At 36.5% G+C, this 22,395-nt stretch overlaps 1 protein-coding gene across 2 annotated transcripts; it reads right to left on the bottom strand.

Annotated features, from left to right (window-relative positions):
* Positions 1–232: 232 nt before the first annotated feature.
* On the bottom strand, positions 233–21,642 carry LOC120259530 (ABC transporter D family member 1-like). Of its 2 annotated transcripts, XM_039267148.1 has the most exons (26): positions 21,439–21,642; positions 13,123–13,303; positions 12,029–12,320; positions 11,101–11,325; positions 10,322–10,519; positions 9,357–9,811; positions 8,578–8,716; positions 8,420–8,498; positions 7,281–7,519; positions 6,874–7,178; positions 6,677–6,788; positions 6,397–6,558; positions 6,052–6,151; positions 5,871–5,979; positions 4,267–4,357; positions 3,728–3,852; positions 3,431–3,580; positions 3,256–3,328; positions 2,316–2,496; positions 2,075–2,233; positions 1,491–1,652; positions 1,175–1,411; positions 872–1,032; positions 732–784; positions 552–630; positions 233–449 (listed from the first exon to the last, which is right to left on the bottom strand). In XM_039267148.1, exons 2-26 carry the CDS (start codon positions 13,182–13,184, stop codon positions 363–365), a joined length of 4,035 nt encoding a protein of 1,344 aa, XP_039123082.1. In that variant the 5' UTR covers positions 13,185–13,303; positions 21,439–21,642; the 3' UTR covers positions 233–362. The 2 variants fall into 2 exon arrangements, with proteins under 2 accessions (XP_039123082.1, XP_039123084.1); XM_039267150.1 differs by lacking the exons at positions 12,029–12,320; positions 13,123–13,303; positions 21,439–21,642 and having other exon boundaries at positions 11,101–11,140; positions 11,239–11,325.
* Between the last annotated feature and the right edge of the window lie 753 nt (positions 21,643–22,395).

Below are 22,395 nucleotides of genomic sequence, written 5' to 3'. Positions count from 1 at the left end.
GCAGCATATTACATCGAACTATAAAAAATAAACACCTGGCATATCCTTTTTCCCAAATACTTAAATTGCAAAATAAAAATATATAATTTTCAGACCCAGCATGACCATTTATTAAACCAGTTAAATTTTTTACCCACATATTACCAGTTAAATTTCTTGAGAATCTGCACAACAAGGATCTATGTTTTCAAGCCAAAACAGACAGAATGATAGAATGCATGTTCTATGCTCATTAACCACAAAATAAAGCTTCATTAATTGTCATGAATCTGCTTTCCTTCTATGCATGTATGTTCTATAAGATGCAAGTCTTATTGCAAACATCAATTTCAGTGAGTGAAGAATGTGAGAATTTTTTGCCATCATTGGTTGATTGTACATAGCTCCCATTTTCCTTCCCCGTCGATCAATCGCAATTCCATGGAGTGAAATGGTATGAGGGCCGGTCTCTATAAAAATCAACCAGAACATTCATAATTCGTACATATTGTTACATAAATAAAAAAAAAATTAACAGCAGAGAAATAAAATTAAAATTTGCTCATGTTTACTTGGGATGATGTAATGAATGTTATGCCCATTTCCGTCGCAAGCTGGTACAAGTGTTCTTCAACATCGACGCTGGTAGCACTGTATAACAGGGTAAAGAAATAGTATCAAAGCTATGTGATGAAATTATCAACCACAAATTCAACAGAAATAATTGGCTGAATTTCATATCAAACTCGTACTTTGTGCACTCGTCGAGGATGCCAAATTTAGGGTGATGAAAGAACAAACGGGCCTGAGGTAGACGAAGCAAATAAATTTTATGACAGCAAAATGGTAAGGAAGCCAAAATACAGTGAAATGTAAGTCTCCTAAGACTCACCATGCCAAGTCTTTGTTGTTCACCTAAAGAAAGAATGTCTTCCCAGTTTGGACTAGCATCCCAGCCTTGATCTTCTCGCTCGAGAAGATACACTAGACGGACAGTCTCAAGAATATGCCTCAAGTGAGCATCAAGCAAATTAGCACCAGAAGACTTGACGCCTGTTTATTTAACACGACAGGTTCTTGAATTGATGAGATGGAGCATTGAGAAATTATTGTGCAGGTAGATAATGAATATATATATATATGTCGTTGCATGCATAGTCTGTTAATACTTAATGGGTATTACAGGGAACTTTACCTATCTTGGCCAAGGACAGCATCTTAATTTCTGCGTCTTCACGGGAGAGAGGGTAAATAATTTGATCCCTAAGGGTGCCCAGACAAGTGTATGGCCGTTGAGGAACATAGAAAACACCACATTCTGATTCTACCTTTTCATTTATATCTTGGCAAGGTTTGATCAATGTTCCTGACACATTAGGCCATAAACCTCGTAGGACCCTGAAGATTGAGCTTTTACCACTGCCATTTGGTCCTTTAAAAGTAATTGAGGTGTGTGAGGGTAAGGTTCAGTAAATCTAACAGGCTTATAGAAATTGACTTTTCTTACTGACCAGTGACCAGTAGGCTCCTCCCTGACACCACATCACAAGTCAATTTCTTAACCAACAACTTTTGTCCGGGGGAAATAACGCTGACCTTTGAAAAGGAAATGACGTCTTTCTCAGGAAAATCATCCACATTAGATGATGCAGAAGCCCCAACTTGCAGGATATCTGTACTCAAAATAAAACCAACGTGGGCATTGATGCTGAGTTATTCTTTCTTTTGAAAATTAAATTAAGCTATATTAATCCATTAATAAAAGTATGGGCACTGATAAAAACTTCAATAAAAATGCAGAAATAAGTCAAACAATTAAAAAAACATTGATAACAGAATTAGTCCAAGAAGCTCCATACCTGCTGCAGGGTGCATGACTTTTAGAAACTTTTACCTTGTGACAAATTGTACAATTCTAGTCGAAGAAAGGAGAGAGGGTACAGGAAGAAACCATAGAAAACTTTCCACAAAAAAACCATTACTGACTGGATGTACAACTCAGAAGGTTTCTAGGGGTTGATATATATAATAGGAATAGTGTCTAAATGACAAACTTATATTTCTTTTTTCCTTGAACGGTTCAATGATTACTTACCACTTTGGGCAGAATCCAGAAGCTCTTCCAGTTCAAAAATCCGATTTATACCACCAGAAAGTTCAAGATATTTCTTATGCAACTCAAGAATATCACCAAAAGCAAGAAAGCTTTGTGACACCACAGAAGCTAGGAATCGTAACGCATGTGCCAGCTCTCCTGGAAAATTTCAAAAGTTATAAATTTGATGGAAAAAATAATTAACTAGTGAGCAGAGTATGATCATCACTTCAAGTTTAACCTTGTGTTGAAGTCAAAGCGCGATCCCCTTTATGTTCCAAAGAATATAACAAACTAAGAATCCATGTCACATTATGTGGTAGTTGCTTTGTAATGAAGTCATCCATTACACCAAAAAGCAACTTCTTCCACAGCAGATTTTTAGAGTGACTAAGCAATTCCCTGAATCTTACATCAACCATCTGTCCAAGAAAAAAACCATCAAAAGGCCAAGTTCTCAAGCACATAAAAGTAAAAAATTTCCAAGAATTGGATATGATTGAAAAATACAGTGATTACTTTTTCATAAATTTTGATTCATAAATATAGAGGACTGAAACACAAGTTCTTTAAAAGCTCATAATAAACTGTGATTTCTTCTCTCTTTTTCTACTTTCTAAAAAATCCAAATGTACACAATGGTCAATTATTGAGCTGAAGGCACAAGAGCATGAAAAAATAATGGCTTGATACCGACAGAGAGCAAACCTCACATCTTATATTTCTATATAGTTCTGATAAAAATGACCACTAGCAGTTTGTTATTATTTAGTGTGTAAAGGATGGACATGGATTTTAAGAGAATATCACAAAAAGAAAAAGAAAAAAAAAAGAGCATTTCCTTGTGTTCTGTTAGGTGAAAAAAATAGACAAGCAAATGACTTAAAAACAAAAGCATGAATAACTGCTTTTCTTTCATCATTTTCTTTTCTTTGTTTGCCTCTATTCTCCCTCAAAGCAAAGCACACCAATATATAGGTGTTTATCTAGCCATGGTTTCTTCATTTATCAATCCCTAGCAACTCACCATCTAGACAGTCTGAAAATTTCGAACCTTAAGCTTAACTCATGCAAGATCAAAAATTCAGTGAGAATAATAAGATAAGTCATAACATTCAAGTAAATAAACCAGTATAAGATGATAAGCCATATCTAATAGCAAAGCAAGACCACTTCCTTACAGATTTTTCCCGAGAACCACCGCCAAAGAAAGCAACCGATTCAGCATGAGTGCGGAGTCTTGAGTGCATATACCTACATCAAACTTGGTGTAAGGCAAAACAAATAAAAATAAAAAATATTCATGTACAACCCCTCCAGTTCAATAAGATGAAAACCACAGTTACATATTATTACCTAAATGTCCCTTCAAGGTGTTGCTCTCTACTTGCTAGATCACCAAATTCAGGAGCTATACTTCTCAGAAAACCTAATCCCAATAACATATAAGCATACAATATCAGAACTCCCCTTTTCCCTGTTAATGACTTCATTCTCCAAGTGAACCTACAGAAGAATTTTAGCTCTTACAAGAAATAAGGCTCCAAATTAAGAGATACACAACTTCAGTATCAGGTTCAGATTAAGAAAATCTTAAATTATTTTGCAAAAAAGAAAGAAGACAAACGCACAATGGGCCAAGCAAAAACGCACCAGAGGATGTCTACTGAAGGTTTCACCATTCCAGTAACTAGCCCTGAGAGATCAGTAGTCAACTTCTCCACATCATTTGTTATTCGCTGATCTGCATCAATATTATCCCCCGAAAAATGAAATACCTGGGATAAAGACAATGACAATATGATTGGCTTTAGAAAATAGCTTCCCTATAGTGACAATCAGGAAAATTAATGTAAAGAATTTCAGACATAGGGTAAGCTCTGATGATCGAAAACTATTGACCTCAAGAAATGAAATTCCAAATTTTCTACAATAAGTTGGAAAGAGATTTGAGAAGAAATTTGGAAGTGAAGAAATTAAATACCCAGTTCAAACACTACAAAACCCAAGAGAAAGGAAGAAAGATACACCGTGCCATTCTCTGTCTGAAAATAAACTAAAAACAAAAGCATATACTAGAGGATCAAATCAACCACAGTGGGGGGAAAACAACTAATCTTTGATGCCTCATATCAAATCAAGAACCTCTCAAAAAATTTTGAAGCCACGAGACTGCATCCAAACAGAAATACCTTGTAATAAGCATTCCTTCTAAAATAATTTTTCAAAAGATGCTGAGTCAGATGAATCCGCCATACAAGGGAAAGCTTTGCTGTTAGGTACCTAACAAAGATGGTTAAATTTCATCAAATGCACAGAACTCAAGGTTATTAAAAAAATCATTTCATTGCTAAATTCATAGCATTCAAAGTTTGGCAAGGATAATAGTATTGTTTGAATTAAGAACCAAACATTTGATGAACAGATCAGTATTAAAAAAATTATGCACAAAAAAGCTGTGACAACATCCACCAATAAGAGACAACTAAATGCCCTTATTTAGGCTTTTCCCCTTTCTTCCTTTTTTCCTTTCGTGCTTATTACTATGTATGGTTGATTTGTTCCTAGTTTTGGTTGGGGTCTCTCCCTATGTAAGGAGGCCCTTGCCTCCTTTCATTAATAAGAAAATTGGTTCCTATTTTTTACATTAACCATTTGTGCAATTTCAATCACTATTTACATATTATTTGGTTAGAGCATCCATACTTCTATTGCAAAATCCAATTTAATACCTCCTGGAAACTCCCAATAGAGCTAATCCAATCCAATTATGTGTGAATCATAAGATGTCCAAGTTCACATATATATTCAATCAAGCTACCTTCTTGTTTGATTTTAGCTAATATAGCATCAAAACCAATAGAGACAGAAGTACCAAACCTTCTTGTAACCTCTACCTTAAATTTTTGTCATGATTCACCATGCTCACACATTCCTCGACTATGAGAATACTGTTGCCACCATTGGTGGGCCTCCCTGTTGAAGTAATAGGAGGCCTGTTGAACTTTCTTATTTTTCAGAGTGTGATAGAATGCAAATTATTGGTGCAATTTAATTATCCAAATTTTCAAATATTTGCTTTCAAAAGTAGGAAAGCTAAATTTTAGTGTCATGGGTTCGATATACCTCTCCCCTTGTCGGGGACTGCTCTCAAAGCCTCTATGACCTATTCTCTATCCACACTCTTACCACTCTTCAAAATCACAGGCTTGGGTTGCTACTTGTTTTAGGCCCCTTGCTGAAATTGGGCCTTGGTGGACTCAATGCTCGTTATTTACAACCTATGGAGGTTATTGTTGGCAACTTTCTCCATATTGTATGCTATCATCCCCCACATAGTGTCTACCTTTAGCATGGATGCTCATTGACTCATTCCCAGGATGAACTAACAAGAGCTAGAAAGCTTGCATAAGGCTCTAAGATTGGTTTTCTATGGCAATTTTCTCCACATTGTACGTGATCGTCTCCCGAATAGTGTCCACCTTTAGCATGGATGTTTATAGCATTAATCATTGTTTCATCTTCTGAGTACGTCACTCCTCCAAAACTTAGACTTCAAGGGTCTCAGGCTCCTTGCCTAAGGATGTGTCTACCTCTCACCACTGCTCCATTGTTTTGTTCCATGTAGATCCCTTCAACTTCATTGCTACTAGAAAATACGAAACTACGATAACTATAACTTCCCTTCATTTATAACAAAGTTTCATACATTCCCTACTAAAACTGGAATTATGTTGGACTAACCTAAATGAAACCTTCAACCTGGTCAAACTTCTATAAAATAAAGAGAATATACCTTAATGAAGGCGCCACTATAGAGGATGCAGCACTTTGAAGGACACTGACACAAGTCAACCGAATAAAGGCAGCTTTATCTTGTGCCAACACATGCTTTACACTGGTTCCTGAAGCAATAAAAACATGGAAAAATCAGTTTCCTTTACAACTGGTTATTTCTCCTTTTATAACCATAATACCATTCAAATTGGCTATTCGGTCTGAGATCCAAGTCCTTGCTACGACCAGCAAAGCAACAGCAAGCAACTGTGCGCCTTGTTTATCGAAGATGGAAGGAACCTGTAGCATGAAGCAAGAAATCAAAGCATATCCAGATCTGTGTTTATATTCCATGAGTATGCAAAAAGAATTATTTCACTGTTACTCTAACAAACTTCATAGGTATCCCTACTGAAATAACTATCTACAGGAAGTGTTAAAATTCCAAATATATAAATAACACTAATAAAAACTATGGCACAAGATTTATTCTAAACTACAATGACAAGAATCGAAAAATCCTTGAAACTGGAAGAAATGCATACCAGAATTTTAAACATAGTTGCTATTCTCAAAGGCAATGCTCTTTGAGCTTTTTGTAGTTGTGGAACAACCGGCAATGGAGCTATGTCATCCAACACCATTGCTGAAGATGAAACCACCTCTGTTGAATAAAAGTGGTCTTTGGCTTTTAAAGATGCAGTTTTCTACAAACAGAAAACCCACACAGGAAACACAATAGAACTTATTTCTTTTCCTATCTTAAGAAAAAATAGCAGCGCATGATAGACACATTTGAAGAAATACTAGAGAAGAAGTTCAAACCATTCTGCTGGAAGTAAAAGCTTTTTGGACAGCTAGTGCATCACTCTGCCGGTAAGTTTCAGATGTTTTTAAAAGATTTAGACGTGCTTCAGTTGATCCTGACAACTTGTCCCTGCAAGAGTTGAGAAATTTATCGTTTAATTGTCCACAAACAATCATTTGGACAAAACTACATCAAAATTAACATGTAGAACAACCTTTTCTCATGCACGGTCCAGCCTCCTTCCCCATCCAATGATAAAACTATGTCATGGAATGCAACTAATGCAGGGCGATGAGATATGGTAATGCATGATGTCCCCATAGCTCGAACCTTAGCACAAAAACGTTCTTCCATATCCGTCGTCACCGCACTTGTGCATTCATCAAGAATAGCAAACTTTGGCCTGTGATAGAAAAGCCTGGCCATACCAAGTCTTTGTTGCTCACCAAGAGAAAGCTCATCACCCCAGTTTATTTCTTTTTCTAAGGGATACCGCTCTAGCAAATATTCAAGGTCAACCTGCAATGTGAACAATAGCATTTTTACAAATATTATATATAAGCATCAAATAAGCATGCTCAACTGAACAAAAAATGATTTGGAATTGGGTGATAATATCACATTTTTCAAGAGCTCAACCATTCCACTGTGGGAAAGTGGTTCAATCTCCTGATCAGCCGTAAGAGGATAGATTAATTGGTCACAAAGCGTTCCAAGGGCAGTATATGGCCGTTGTGGCACATAGAATATCTCCTTATTGAGATTGGAACCAATCCCCGGTTTTGTGATATGACCTGACTTCAATGGCCAAAGTCCACCAAGAACTCGAAAGAGGGAACTTTTTCCACTTCCATTTGGACCTAAACAGAAAATATGAATGACAAATAATCAGCAACAAGCAATGAATGCCATAAAATATGGCTTGACCACAATTAAAAAGAAACAAATAAAACGCAGATGTCATGATTTACCAATCTAGTAAATGGAATTGGTCAAACAAGTAAAAATACCATTGAGAGGATAATTCCATGGTGGTGCAGCTATTATGCCTCCAACACAATAAATCAAAAGTAAAGAGGAATCCATATGCCAAACAGAACCTCAGGTTGTGTAAACAGGAATAAAATTTCAGAGGGTGAAATGATAGATTCTATACAAGAAATCATTCAAAGCCAAAAGTGCAATTGGTGGAGCAAAAACAGTAGGAAAAAGAATTTCAGAAGGTGTGGACAGGATACTTCAACAAACATTTACCTTCAGAAGTGATAAGAAACAATAGTTTGATACTTCTATTATCTCTAAGAATCCCATATATTTAGCATACCCTGTGAAACAGGGAAACACTTCACAACATTACAAAAGCAAGGAAAAACAAGGTTTGAATCCAATAAACCATTAAAAGAACCATGAAATAATTACCTAGTTCAAAAACACTCTAGTCATGTAGAAATGTGGTCAGGATCACATAAACAATCTCAACCAATTAGAAGTAACTTAACAATCAGGAGTGCAGTCTACTCTAGGGCATGGTGATAAAATTCTAAGGGTAAGGAGGCATAAAAACTCATGGAGTGGAAAGAGAAATTAAAAGAAGAACTGATTTTGTGAAAAGAGCCTCCAAGATTCTTCAGTTAAGTTAGTGAATTTGAAGGTTCATAACTACATTATCCATACCACGGCTTTTTGTCTCTTGCTACACATCAATCAGTATAAGCAACCAAGAAGATGCCAATAGAAGTAAAAGGGAAGCAGATGGCCACCTGTGATCAAAAGATTAGAACCTTGCTCCACCTTGAGGCATAAATTATCCACCAATGCATTCCCTGTTGGTGTAACTACCTGGAGGACTTGAAATTAGACTTAAAAAAGACAATAAATAATTAAAATGTATTCTGTGTATTTTGCACATGATATGTACCTTGACACCAGAGAATTCAATATAACTTGCTTCAGTAATATACTTTTTATTTGCACTGTTCTGCAGGGATGAACTTTCATGAAGGGAAGATAGCTCTCTAGATACAAGCATTAGTTCATAAATACGGTCCGCATAACCACTATAACAAGAAACATGAGTAAGATGAAAATTTTAGAACCATAATACCAATATGCAGTTGGGAAGCTATCCAGTAATAGATGCATGAATAAGTGAATGTAAAAATATAGAGTATCTGTTGATATATGGCTAGTCCATCTTTTTTATCAAGAAAAGTACCAACCTTGTCACCTTATGCAGCCATTATTTTCAAAGTCCATTGATTCAAGTAGTAAAATGAAAATAAGACAACATAAGAACATTATGTTAAAATTCATTCCAATACCATGCAAGCAACTGAGTCCCTAATCATCCATAAATTAAATATGCAAAAAAAAAAATTCTCTTCCCATGTCCTAAGTTATTAAATTCCTATGCCCCATACATTAAATATGTAAATGAGTGTACAGAAAGATCTGGTTTCTTGGCATAACTTTCTACATAGATGCGAGTATTTCAGGCAGAAAACTCAAATTAAGCAGGAGTAGCATTATTTGTTGAGCTGCCACTGAGCTATAATATAAACAAATAAACAGAGTAGAAAAAATCAATGAGAATCTAGCCAGATTCAGAAAAGCACAGGAAAAAACCACTATGAGAAATATCAAAATGAGTGAAATAACTGCAAACTTCCAGGTCTAAAATAATGGAAAAGAAATAACCTGAGACGGTTTAGTCGCCTATAATTGACAGAAAGAGTTGCAAGAGACTGAAACAGAGATATTATTACACTAGTGTGATATCGGAGATTGCTCAGCATCTCTGCTCTTCCTAAGGTTGAAGAATCAGGTCTGAGATTGCCAGCAAAGAAAGGCTCTATGATTAGTACAACAGCAACGGTAGCACCAAGATATTTCAAGAGGAAGTCTTGTATCATTCCAAACCACCAATGGTCATGATGAACCAGATTCATATGCATAACAAGAGCTTTGAACTGTTGCCAAATGTGAAATGCTTCCCTATTTTCTCCTCCATAAAAGGCAACACTTTCAGCATGGTTTCTTAATCGTGAATGAAGCTGGCGATAATCCCCTTCCAACTGTTGCTCCTTAGACATCAATCTTCCAAATGCAGGAGAAAAATTTCTAATTGCTGCACCAGCTCCTATTACATATGCCTAAAAAGCAACAAATGAGATGCATTTCAAGCCATTAGACAAAGAATATGCATAAAATTATCTCCTGATATAAACTATTTTGCAATATTAAGTTGATCTGGTAAAGGAAGAAATTGAATGGGAGTAAAAGTTCCATAGCTAAATAAGAAACATTTGGCATGATTTAGAGCTGGAGAAATGAATGTAACAGAATTTAAAGCACACATTTTTTACTAGCATATGAAAAAAGGTGCCTTGTGTTTAGCAGTCCATCAGTAACAACAGTAAGATATGATTTAGAGCTTTGTAAATGAGCTAGAGCTAAATAAGGAACATTTGATATTGTTTAGATCTATAGAAATGAAAGAACCATAATTCAAAGTACATATTTTGGACTTGTATAAGAGCAAAGGAGCCATGCATATAGCAATCCATCAGTAACAGCAGTAAGATATGATTTAGGCCCATGTAAATGAATTAGAGCTAAATAACGAACATTAGATATGATTAAAGCTATAGAAATGAAAGTACCAGAATCCAAAGCACATATTTTGGACTTGCATATGAACAAAGGCGCCAGGTGTATAACAGTCCATCAGTAACAGCAATTAAATCCTCCTGCACAATCTCACTCAATTCTGAACAAAATCTAGGTACATCACTGGTAATTCTTTGCTCTGGATTGCTTATCCTATCATCAACATGTGATATCTTATAGTATACCATATCCTGCACCTCAAATAAAAAAACAAAAAATTAAGCCAGACATCTAGAGATGCTTTATAGCATGTATAATTCAAACCTTAAAACTTTAAATAATGCTGGCAGCTCAACAACTACATAACAAAGGGAAAAACAAATAAGACCATATGGCAAAGTTCTTCCATATTCTCCAAGATTGAAAAACAGGCATATAGTTGTTCGAAGCATGAAATAATCCACTAAACATTAGTTTCAGGTCCTCTATAATTGTTAGGTTCTAGTAATCTAGCTAGCTACAGCATGGACAATCCTATCCCCGTAATTGTATCTTTGTACAAATATTTCAGATCCCATCTCATATCCATGCGCGAGATAGAACTAAAAGGTCAACCAACTGTTCAATTGAACAATAATAGCAAGTTATTTCCATCTACAAGAAATCTTCCTGAACTATACCAAAAATTAATTCAGTGAGCACACAAAACCACAAGAGTTTAAGACAACTGCAAGAAGTAATGCAATAAAGAGATATTTGAGTGGATAATAACAAAAACAAGAATAATCTATTTTAGCAAGGGTGGTGCACATACAGATGAAATCTCATTTACCTTGAAATACTCGACATGTATGAGGTCTGTCAATATTTTTCTGAACCGCAAACCCAAAGATCCAGTTAAGTACTTAGCAGTGGAAAATAATGTTGACTGAAGAAAACATAATGTAAGATTTTCAACAATTAGACGCACAAAGACTGGAAGTCGGCCGAGAAAAGCAGCTCGAAATAAGAATCCTTGTACTTTTGCCAATCTATTGCTCAGAGCAGTTCGCAGAACCTGAAATGAACATAAGATCCAACAGTAACATGCATATAAAAACATAGAGAAAGACCTGCTTATCTAACCAAGTGAAATATAAGAACAACTGCTAATGTAGTAAGTGTGCTGTACCTTCACAACTATTATGCTGAAAAATCAAAAGCAAAAAATTTAAATTTAGGAATTCATCACAAGTAATGGTGTTTGTCTCTACTAATACTGTATATCTTATATGATCTTTGGTTTAGTGCCAAACTTCTGGTCCAACCTAGCTTACTAACATTATTCTAAAACTAAACTTAACACTTAAAAAAAAATTGCATTGAGCTCCAAAAAAAGTTTCATATATTATCCAAAAATTATGATGTAATTTTTTTCTCAAAAGTAAACATGTATTTTTAACACTCTCAGATCATTCAGCAAAATGTTATCAAACTACGTGCCAGCTATTCCTTGAAGAATAATAGAGGGAGGAAAAAATGAAATTTTAATGAAAAATTCACCAACCCACAAATCAAAGAGGGAAGGCCTTGATACTGTTCAAACAAGCATCTGATTCCTCTTCTACTCAGTCCATACACTAAAGAAGCACAGACAATTACTACTGCAGTATTAATCTCCATCTAAACATGCAAGTAATACTAAAAAAAAGGTATTTCCCAGAAAATAAAGAAATGATTAACTATTAAATTCCAACAACCAGCTAAATATAGACACTCACCGCCGTGACCACCAGAGCCAGAAGATTATGCGTTCCCATTGGACCCAGTTTTGAGATTAAGATGGCAAGTAGAACACGTATAGATTTTAATCCCCTTTTTTTTAGACTTCTTTTTCTTGGATTATCATTTGAATTATCATTTGTTCCTTTCCGAGTCAATGTTTCTTCAACATTTCCAGGCAGATTTTGGATTGAAGAATTCAGCCTAGTTGACCAGTTCTGGAACCGTGATTGCATGTATGCAGCAGTTCCACCAGCTACAAGAACACCTGCTACTGCAACCAGTGTTCTCCTGTTGAAAAAATAAACTACTTTAGCATTTTCTCTGTATAACTGCTAAACAAAATCAATACATAAACATAGTCACACTTGCCAAACCTATTTGCACGATCTCTTTTGGAAAGAAAAATGACAAAACAGAAATTATTCATGCAACTAAACTGTAGAGCAAATCAAGAGGATGGTCCTATAAAAAATTGAACTTCAAGAGAAAACATTAAAAAAGTAATATCACAATGTATTAAGTAAAAGACAGGTTTCAATTAATGTAGAAAATAGTTTACAACCAATAAAAAAAATAGAATGGAGATCTAGTCTGATGCAGATATTATGGGAGCAAAAAGAGTATATACAGGCAAAAGATCTGTTGATATAAGACTTGCACTAATGAAAAACTAAAAGGCCATAAAAGCAAGCCTTTTGTTTTCACTTTTTTAATGCATGTGCTAAAATCATCTACTCCATGAAATTGAAATTCTTCAAACACCAGAAAATAGTGCTCAATACCAAGCTGAAGTTAACTAGTTCTGACAGAAAGTGGGCTTAAATTAATTGCTGATATAATACATACATAAAGCACAATAAACAATCAGCTGGTCTTCAGCTAGCACATCACATGTTAGAGCATTCCTGCCAATGCCCACAAATATAGCAATGTATAACCAAGACATATTTAACAACTCCTAAGATAGCTTTAAAGATGCTCTCATCGTCGAAAAAACACTTGTACCACAATTTATTATTGAATATAAATTTAGGCTCTTGATATTATTTCTTATATATATCAAGTACATGAAATTCAAAGAATAAAATACCTCCTAGAGGAGAAAAAGCTGCGTCCATGCTCAGTCAATGGTAATAACTGCAAAGAAGGCATGTCTTCAAAGAAGATCTTTCAAAAGGAGTGGCCAATGATGATAATCTTTGCTTTCAAAAGCAGAGGGAAGTATTAACATGGAAAAGAGACTCTACTTCTTTGCTCTCCATGCTATGACTCTGTAAAAATGATAATAATTGCAATAAATAATTTTTATGAATAAGATTTCATAATAATCAAGAAGATACTGCAAGTTAAGCACATATATTAAATGAATAGCATCTAACATACAAATTGAAGCATGGCATTAGAAAGCACTGAAAAGCAAAACCATACTTTTCATAGATCCTTAAGTTTAGATAGATTTCGGAAAATCGGTTAGCAACATAACTGAAAAGAAAGTATTTCATTAGACAGCTTATGAGAAAGAGGATAACTCACTATGTAAAGAGGACATTTGAATGCCAGTGATGATGATAAATGCATGCATATGCTTAATGCCATGATAATAGCCCAATGAAATTCAAGTGTAGTTCAAAAAACTTGTAGCATTATTGTGAGTGGGCATTTTCAATACGCATGATTTTGCGATCGGTTGGTCTAGCCTCTCATCTAATTGACGATCCTCCTAATGAGGTGACGACTGCTACGGATGTTGTCAAGGCTTGGCAAGTTGCCGATGATCGTGTCATAGGTATCTTGTGCATGAGTATTGATGTTTCCATCAGGATGAGCTTTGTCAATCATTTATCAGCAAAAGAAATTTGGGACTAACTTCAACAGCGCTATCTCTACACCAGTGAGGCACTCCGGTTCTCCCTGCTACAAAACCTGCATAGTCTTCAACAACATGATCTATCAGTGGAGGAATTCTATCTGGTCAGTTTAATGCTATGGTGCTGAAGGGCTGCTTCGGTTGCAAGCATTGTGCCGAAAAAGGAAAAAGAAAAACATGAGCAACAGAACCTCATGTTTTAGTTTGTGATGCGCCTCCGCTCTGAGTTTGAGCCGGTACACGTTCAGTTTCTTGGAGGCACTCCCCTTCCTACCTTTGCTGAAGCACTTGCCGCTTTGATTGCTGAGGAGACGTCTTCGTGCTCTTGCTACTACTTCAGTGATCTCACACACTGTTTTGGCGGCTTCTCATCGGCTTGGAGTGATGAAGGGTTCTTCTTCTGTAGATGCTATCATCTGCACCCATTACAAGAAGACATGTTATCATGCTCAGAACTGTTTCAAGTTACATCCTGAGCAACTTGTTAAGTTTCGGGTCAGGCCCTCCTCTGGATCTCGTCGCGGAGTTGCTCCCGGCACTTCTTCTTATTATGATCCTCTCGTCCGTACATTTGGATCCGCTGCCTCAATGTCAGCATTAGGTACTACTACTTCCTCTTGGGTCTTAGACTCGGGGGCTTTTTTTTTACATGACCTCCAATGGTTCTCAGCTTTCATCTTGCAGACCTGCTCTTAATGATACGTATATTCAAACCGCCAATGGAACTTCTTGTTCTGTCTCACATCAAGGGATTTTTTCTACCTCTTGATTTACTGTTCCTAATGTGTCCTTCGTTCCTCAACTGTCTATGAATCTTATGTCTATTGGCCAACTCACAGACCTTCATTGTTTTGTTGGGTTTGATGATTCTTCTTGCTATGTGCAGGACCGTCACTCCAAAGTTGTGATTAATACTGGCCATCGCCGTAGTAGTTCTCGCGAACTTTACATTCTAGATAGTCTTTCTCCTCCTCTTCCTTCCACTATAACTAGCTCTCTACTGATCCTGCTTCTACGATCTATGTTCAGGGATCTGCTTTTCGTGCTTCTGTTACTTTTCCACAGTGGCATCATCGCCTAGGTCATCTATGTGGCTCATGTTTGTCTTCCTTAGTTCATCAAAGTGTTTTGAGTCATGTGTCTATTGATGTTGGTTTTCATTGTTCAGGTTGTAAGCTTGGCAAGCAAGTACAACTCCCATATTCTGCATCCATCTCTAAGTCTAGTCGTCTTTTTGATTTAGTTCATTCTGATGTTTGGGGTCCTGCGCCTTTTACTTCCAAAGGTGGTCACAAGTATTATGTCATTTTCATTAATGATTACTCTAGATATACCTAGGTCTACTTCATGAAACATCGATCTCAGTTGTTATTAATCTATCAGTCGTTTGCTAGCATGGTTTACATTCAGTTTTCTAATGCCATTCGTGTTTTTCGTTCTAATTCTGAGGAGAGTATTTGTCTACTGTTTTTCAGGAATTTCTCTCATCTAAGGGTACTCTTCTTCAACTTTCTTGTCCTAGTGCTCATCAACAGAATGGGATCGTTGAACGTAAGTATCGTCACATGATTGATACTGCTCGGACTCTTTTGATTTCGTCTTTTGTTCCTGCTCATTTCTGGGCTGAGGCCGTTTCCACAGCATTTTATCTTATTATTAACATGCAACCATCCTCTTCTCTTCAGGGCAAATGTCCTGGAGAAATCTTGTTCGGTTCTCCTCCTCGTTATGATCATCTTCGAGTTTTTTGTGTCTATTATATCTTACTTGCACCGCATGAACATATCAAGTTAACAGCTCAACCAATTGATCTGTCTTTCTTGGGTATAGTCTTGAACATAAGGGTTATCATCGCTATGACCCTTTTGCTCGTCGCATTCGCATATCTTGTTTGACGAGAGTCGTCCTTATTTCTACTCTTCAGCTACTCAACCTCCCTCTTCCTCTCCTTCCACAGAGCCTAATACATTTATTCAACTTCCTCCTGTGGAATTGGTTCCTACTGTAGAGTCTCCTATTGTTCCTTCATCTCTTACTTCATCCCCAATTCCATCTTTCGTTATACTTTCACCCTCAGCTCCTGGTATTTTTCCTTTTCACTACGTCGTCGGCCTAAAGTTCCTCATGATTCCCAGCTCCCCATTCTTGTTCCTTTCGATGCTTCGGGCATTACCACTAATGCAGCGTTTGATGGTCGATTACCTGCCTCGATGTCTCGGTATGATCTTCATGATCATAGTACTATTTTTGCACCTGACATATATGGTTTTCCAGCTGCTGGTGCTGTATATGAGCCCAACACTTATCAGGAGGCAGCCAGTATCCCTGAGTGGCCGTTGGCTATAACTGAGGAGCTTTCAGCTTTGGAAAAAACAGGCACTTTGGATCTTGTTCCTCTACCTGCTCAGGCCATTCCAATTACATGCAAGTGGATGTACAAGGTCAAGACAAAGTCTGAGGGTTCAATGGAACACTATAAGGCTCGTCTTGTGGCTCGCGGTTTTCAACATGTATATGGTCGTGATTATGATGAGACTTTTGCTCCTGTGGCTCATCTGACTACAGTTCGTACTCTGATTGCGGTGGCTATTGTTCGCTCTTGGACTATCTCTCAGATGGATGTAAAGAATGCTTTTTTTCACGGTGATTTACATGAGGAAATATATATGCATCCACACCCTGGCATTGAGACATCTAAAGGTTATGTTTGTCGCCTTCGTCGCGCTCTCTATGGTCTCAAGCAAGCTTCACGTGCTTGGTTTGAACGATTTAGTCCTGTGGTGCTTATGTGGCGTGCATGCTGGTTTTTTGCCCAGCGATCATGATCCTGCATTATTACTAGTGATGATATGGAGTGTATTGCTTTTGTGAAGCAACGTCTAAGCCAGCAGTTTATAATGTCTGATTTAAGACCTCTCATCTATTTTTTGGGGATCGAGGTGACTTTTACAACTGATGGTTACTATCTTTCTCAGCATCGATATATTCAGGACCTCATTATATGCTCTAGCCTTACTGATTCACGGACTGCCCCTACACCTATGGAGCTTCATGTTCAGTTTCGACCCACGGATGGCACACCACTAGAGGATCCCTCTCGTTATCGCCATATTGTGGGCAGTTCTTGTCTATCTTACCATTACCTAGCCTGATATTGCTCATGTCTGTTTATATGCTGAGCCAGTTCGTTAGTAGTCCTACTTCAGTTCACTACGGTCATTTACTTCGGTGTTGCGTTATCTGAGGGGGACAGCATCACGGAGTCTATTTTATGCCCATTCCAGTCCGCTTCAACTGCACGCTTACTCAGATTCCACCTGGGCAAGTGACCCTGTTGACCACCAGTCCATCACTGGTTATTGCATATTTCTTGACACCTCTCTTCTTGCATGGAAGTCCAAGAAATAGACTGCAGTGTCACGTTCTAGCACTGAGGCAGAACTTCGGGCACTTGCTACTACCACATCTGAAATTGTATGGCTTCGTTGGTTGTTGGCTGAATTTGGTGTCTTATGTGATACTCTTACTCTTCTTTGTGACAACACTGGTGCTATACAAATTGCCAATGACCCCGTGAAGCATGAATTGACCAAGCATATTAGTGTTGATGCATCTTTCACACGTTCACATTGTCAGCAGTCAACCATTGCTCTTCAGTATGTGCCGTCTGAGTCTCAAGTTAACGATTTCTCCACCAAGGCCCAAACTCGAGAACAACATTGATTCCATCTTCTCAAACTCTGTGTCTCAGATCCTCCTGATCCACCTTGAGTTTGAAGTGGGGTGTTAAATCCCATTTACATTGGTATCTATATACACTTGTATACATTATGACATTGTGAAATAAATGATCATTCTCTCTTCATCCTATTCATTCTAACAAATTCAACAGCTAACTAATCTCGTTCAATCCTCTAAAGCTGGTTTAGATAAACTTTCGAGTAAGGAAGAATCATCTCCTTCATGGTGATTAATAGTGATGTAATTCAACATATAACAAGATGCCTCAATTTATTAACAAATCTTGAGAATATAGTACCTTCACCGGTTGGTCTCCCTAACAACACTCAAAGTTCACCCATCAAGCGTGGATCAGTGGTCTTGGGGCCCGGTTTTGTGCGCCACAATGTTCTTTATGTTCCTCAATTAACTTGCAATTTAATCTATGTGACACAATTAATACATGCAAAACAATGCCTTGTAGCATTCCCTAATCAATTTTGTATGATACAGGAAGCCAATTCGAGCATCCCAATTTCTCTGGGTGAGCTGCATGATGGGGTGTATATGTACAAGGCACTACCAATCATTCTCTATGTTGATTTTGGCGACGACTCCATTGAATCATGACACAAGAGAATGGGACATCCAGCAAGTCAAAGTCTTTCTTTAATTTGTGTTGCTCCTAAGTCCTAACAGTAGTTCAAAACAAAAGGCTAGTACTGGTTGTGATGTTTGTTATCGTGCTAAAAAAACTAATAATTCATCTCCTGCTAGCAATAGTACAACTTCAGATTGTTTTCAATTGATTCATTGTGATATACAGGGTGCTTATCAGTTACAATCTCTTACAAGTGCTCATTATTTTCTCATTATCTTGGATGATTGTAGTTTTGTTGTTTGGGTGTATTTAATGTCTGAAAATGAATGAGACCAATGAGTTGCTCAAAAAAATTTTGTTCAATGGTTAAAACACAATTTGAGAAAGATGCTAAAGTAATCTGAAGTGGTAATGGAGGCGAATTTGTTTCCAATGCTATAAAGAAGTTTTATGCTGAAAAAGGTATTATGCACCAAACTTCTCTTGTTCGAACACCTCAACAAAATAGTAGAGTTGAAAGAAAGCATAGACATATTTTGAATTTGGCTCAAGCTTTAATGTTTCAAGGTGATTTGCCTAAATTTTTTTGGGGGGAGTGTGTTCTTACCATTGCATATTTTATTAACCGAACTTCTACTTCCTTACTAAAAGGAAACAACCCCCTCCCCAAAAAAAAAAAAAAATTTTATTTAACGAATCACCTCATTACAACCATTTACAAGTTTTTGGGTGCTTGTGTTATGTTCACCATCGGCCTATACCAGTTGACAAATTTGCCTCCTGGAGTCGTAAATGTGTTTTTGATGGTTACCCACATGGTAAGAAAGATCGCCCTTTTTTTTTATCTCAACACCTATAAAATTTGTCTCTTGTGATGTTTCTTTCCATGAAGATATCTTTCCTTTCAAATTACCGCTCATGTAACCCACACCATCACCCGCCTCGTTGCCTACTACCTTTGCTTTGAATGATGATTGAAATCTTCATCTTCCGTTGAACCTTTTATAAGAGAAAGTTCATTTGTTCAATCGGAAAAAGAAGTTAGCGGGAGAACCCAAGAGCAACAATTGAAAGGGGTAGTGTTATAAAAAGCGAAAAGCCCCATCATATTTGCAGGATTATGTGTGCCTTTCTGTTCATACACTTACTCACCTCTCATTGCAGACTTCTCTAGCATAGGGCTCCTTAGGTACTATGTATCCCTAATTAATTATGTCACTTGTGCTAATTATTCTTCTCTTAAATTTCTTGGCTACTATTTTTGCCGGTGTTGAACCCAAAAGTTTTAAACAAGCTATGCTTGATCCTCCATGGCGAGAAGCTATGGCTAAAGAAATTGATACATTAGAACAAAATAACACATGGACATTCAAGACCCTTCCTCGAACAAAAAGGCTATACCTAGAAAATGGGTATATCGCATTAAATATAATTCTAATGGTACAATTGAGGAGTTCAAAGCACGTCCCTTCATGCAAGAAAATAACTAAGTTGAGGAAGTTGATTATAACGAGACTTTCGCTTTCAATGACCAGTGTTCGTACTTTTCCTATTGTTGTTGCGGCTGAGAATTGGGATTTATATCAACTAAATGTGAACAATGCATTTCTCCATGGGGGTCTTGCTAAAGAAGTATATAGCAAAACTTCCTCCTGGGTTCTCTTCAGCACAACCAAACAAGGTGTGCCGCCTCCAGAAATCTATTTACGGCCTACGCCAATCTCCTAAGAATTGGTTTGCCAAACTCAGTTTTGCTCTTCTTGAATTTGGTTTTGTTCAAACCTGGGAGGACTACACTGTTTACTTTCCATCATGGTGATATATTTTTGGCTCTTGTTGTTTATGTGAATGACATTGTATTGGCGGAGAATAATTCTAAAGCATGTCAGCAGGTTAAATGCTATCTTGCTGGTCGGTTTAGAATCAAATACCTTGGCACCGTCAAATATTTCTTGGGCATTAAGGTTGCTCATAGCCCTGAAGACCTTTTCCTTTGTCAACATAAGTACGCCCTTGACATTTTATCTAAGGTTAGCCAACTAGGATGTAAGCCCGCTACTACTCCTATTAAGCAAAATCAACAAAGTGACTTATAGCTTTATGTTTTTTTGTGATTCGGATTAGGCAATTTGTTCTCTCACAAGACGGTCTCTTACAAAATATTTTTTTTCTTAGGACGTCACCTATTTCATGGAAAATGAAGAAACAATATACTGTTTCTCGATCTACTGCTAAGGCGGAATATTAGGCTATGGCTACTACCACTTTTGAATTATTTTGGTTGTGGTCTTTTCTAGCTTCTCTTGGCGTTTTCCATCGCAATCCTATGAAGTTGTATTGTGACAATCAAGCCGCACTTCATCTTGATTCCAATCTTATTTTTCATGAGTGTACAAAACATATCGAGATTGATTGTCATTTTGTACGTGAACGAATCATTGACGGTTATATTTCCATCACTTATGTTTGATCCCATCTTCAGCTAGCCGACATCTTTACAAAAGTTCTTGGAAGACAACAATTTGAAATTCTTTTGTCCAAGTTAGGCATTTGTTTATTGCATGCTCCACCGTGAGAGAGGTGTTTTAGTCGATAAATTAGAAGATGATAAATATTTTGCTATAATGAATTTGGAGAATATTACGTTACTATTTGTGTAAATAAATATCAATCATGTATTGTAGCTTGTTCTCCGAGTCTCATAATTTTGTGCCTATATATATGGCACCATTATAAACAATACAAAACATAGAAAATTCAGCCAATAATTTTCTTCAATAGCAAATGACAAGAAGAATCAAAACTAAACCGCAAAATAAAAATAAAATTAATTAAAAAATAAACTAATTACTGTACGATTGAAAATCATAAATCAAACACAACAAACAAATCCAACGACGATACCAAAAAGGCTTAGAAAATTCACTCACAAAAATGGCGAGAGAGAGAGAGAGCAAATGGAAGAAAAAAAGAAAGAACCCAAAGAACCACACGAAATACTAATGAAGAAATCATCTGATTCCTTCAAGATCTCAACTGAAAACCAAGAACCAACAGAACCAAACGAATCAAAGAATCAAACCAAAAAAAGGTTAGAAATCCAATCACACAAAACACTCATCAAGAATCATTTAATTACTTCACCGATCACAATTAAAACCCAAGAATCAACATCACCTAATAAATCAAAAACTAAAATGGGTTAGAAATCCTCTCACGAGAGCGCCAATGGAGATCCAGCATCCATTCAACCGATCCGAGCAGCTGCGAAGATCATGAAGGCGGACGGAGACAGAGGACTGATCGAATTCCATGGTCGTTCCGGCGAGGTCATGGATGGAGAGGGAGGGAGAGAGCGAGCTTTCACGGGAGTGAGAAAGCTGGGGCCTTTTCAGACCCCGTCGTGCCATCAGGGTGGTTTAGCGAATGCGTACGGGAGAAGCTTTTATGAGAAAGGGACACATTTGGACCTTTACATGAAGGATGATCTTTTCTAATTAAGTAACAATAGAGATTGATAATTGTATTCAACTGTATGCTATTAAGAAATATTAATAATATAGAATGTTGTTTTAATTTGAAATTTAAATTAATCATAATAGGAATGAGATTTCTTTTTATTAAATCTTAATTTAACTTATAAAAACTCATAACCTAGTGACACTTGTTTTAGTGGCACTTGTTTTATTAGAAAAGCGAAAGTGAGCAATTAAAAAAATCTTGAGTTCAAAACTCATTTGCACGTAGAGAGTCGCATCTCAAACCCCTCGTTTTAAGTTGAAAGTGCATAGAATAAATGATTAATTCTCAATCTGTGTGACATTATATAGCCATTGTTGCTATGATTAAAAAATTAATAATAAAAAATCATTTTAAAAGTTTCAAATATATATATATATATAGGTTTAATAACTTTAATTTGATATAAATAATTTAAAATAATTTATAAAGGCAATCTAAGTAAATAGTTTTATTTTTATTAAAAATATAAACCATAATTTCACTGAAACAATATCTTAATTCATAAATAGATGTAAAAAAACAAAAAGTAAAAAAATGAAATCTATTATCAATGAAAATTTTGTTATTTAAATATTTTTTTCCAAAAAAATTATAGTAGTAAGTAAACCACCAAGGGAACCCAATTTAAGTTGGAAAATCACTCCTTGAGTGAT

The sequence above is a fragment of the Dioscorea cayenensis genome, chromosome 4, assembly GCF_009730915.1.
Source record: "Dioscorea cayenensis subsp. rotundata cultivar TDr96_F1 chromosome 4, TDr96_F1_v2_PseudoChromosome.rev07_lg8_w22 25.fasta, whole genome shotgun sequence".
Lineage (NCBI taxonomy): Eukaryota > Viridiplantae > Streptophyta > Magnoliopsida > Dioscoreales > Dioscoreaceae > Dioscorea > Dioscorea cayenensis.
The sequence above is the reverse complement of the archived record's forward strand: the minus strand, read 5'-3'. Positions and strand labels throughout refer to the sequence as shown.

Bases quoted from the DNA above. Each gene is read 5' to 3' on its own strand.
- LOC120259530 (XM_039267148.1), bottom strand. From the start codon at position 13,184: ATGCCTTCTTTGCAGTTATTACCATTGACTGAGCATGGACGCAGCTTT. The intron at 12,321-13,122 runs GTATTTTATTCT...TTTTTTCAACAG, and splicing joins AGCTTTTTCTCCTCTAGGAG to GAGAACACTGGTTGCAGTAG. The intron at 450-551 runs GTAAACATGAGC...TGATTTTTATAG, and splicing joins CATTCATTACATCATCCCAA to AGACCGGCCCTCATACCATT.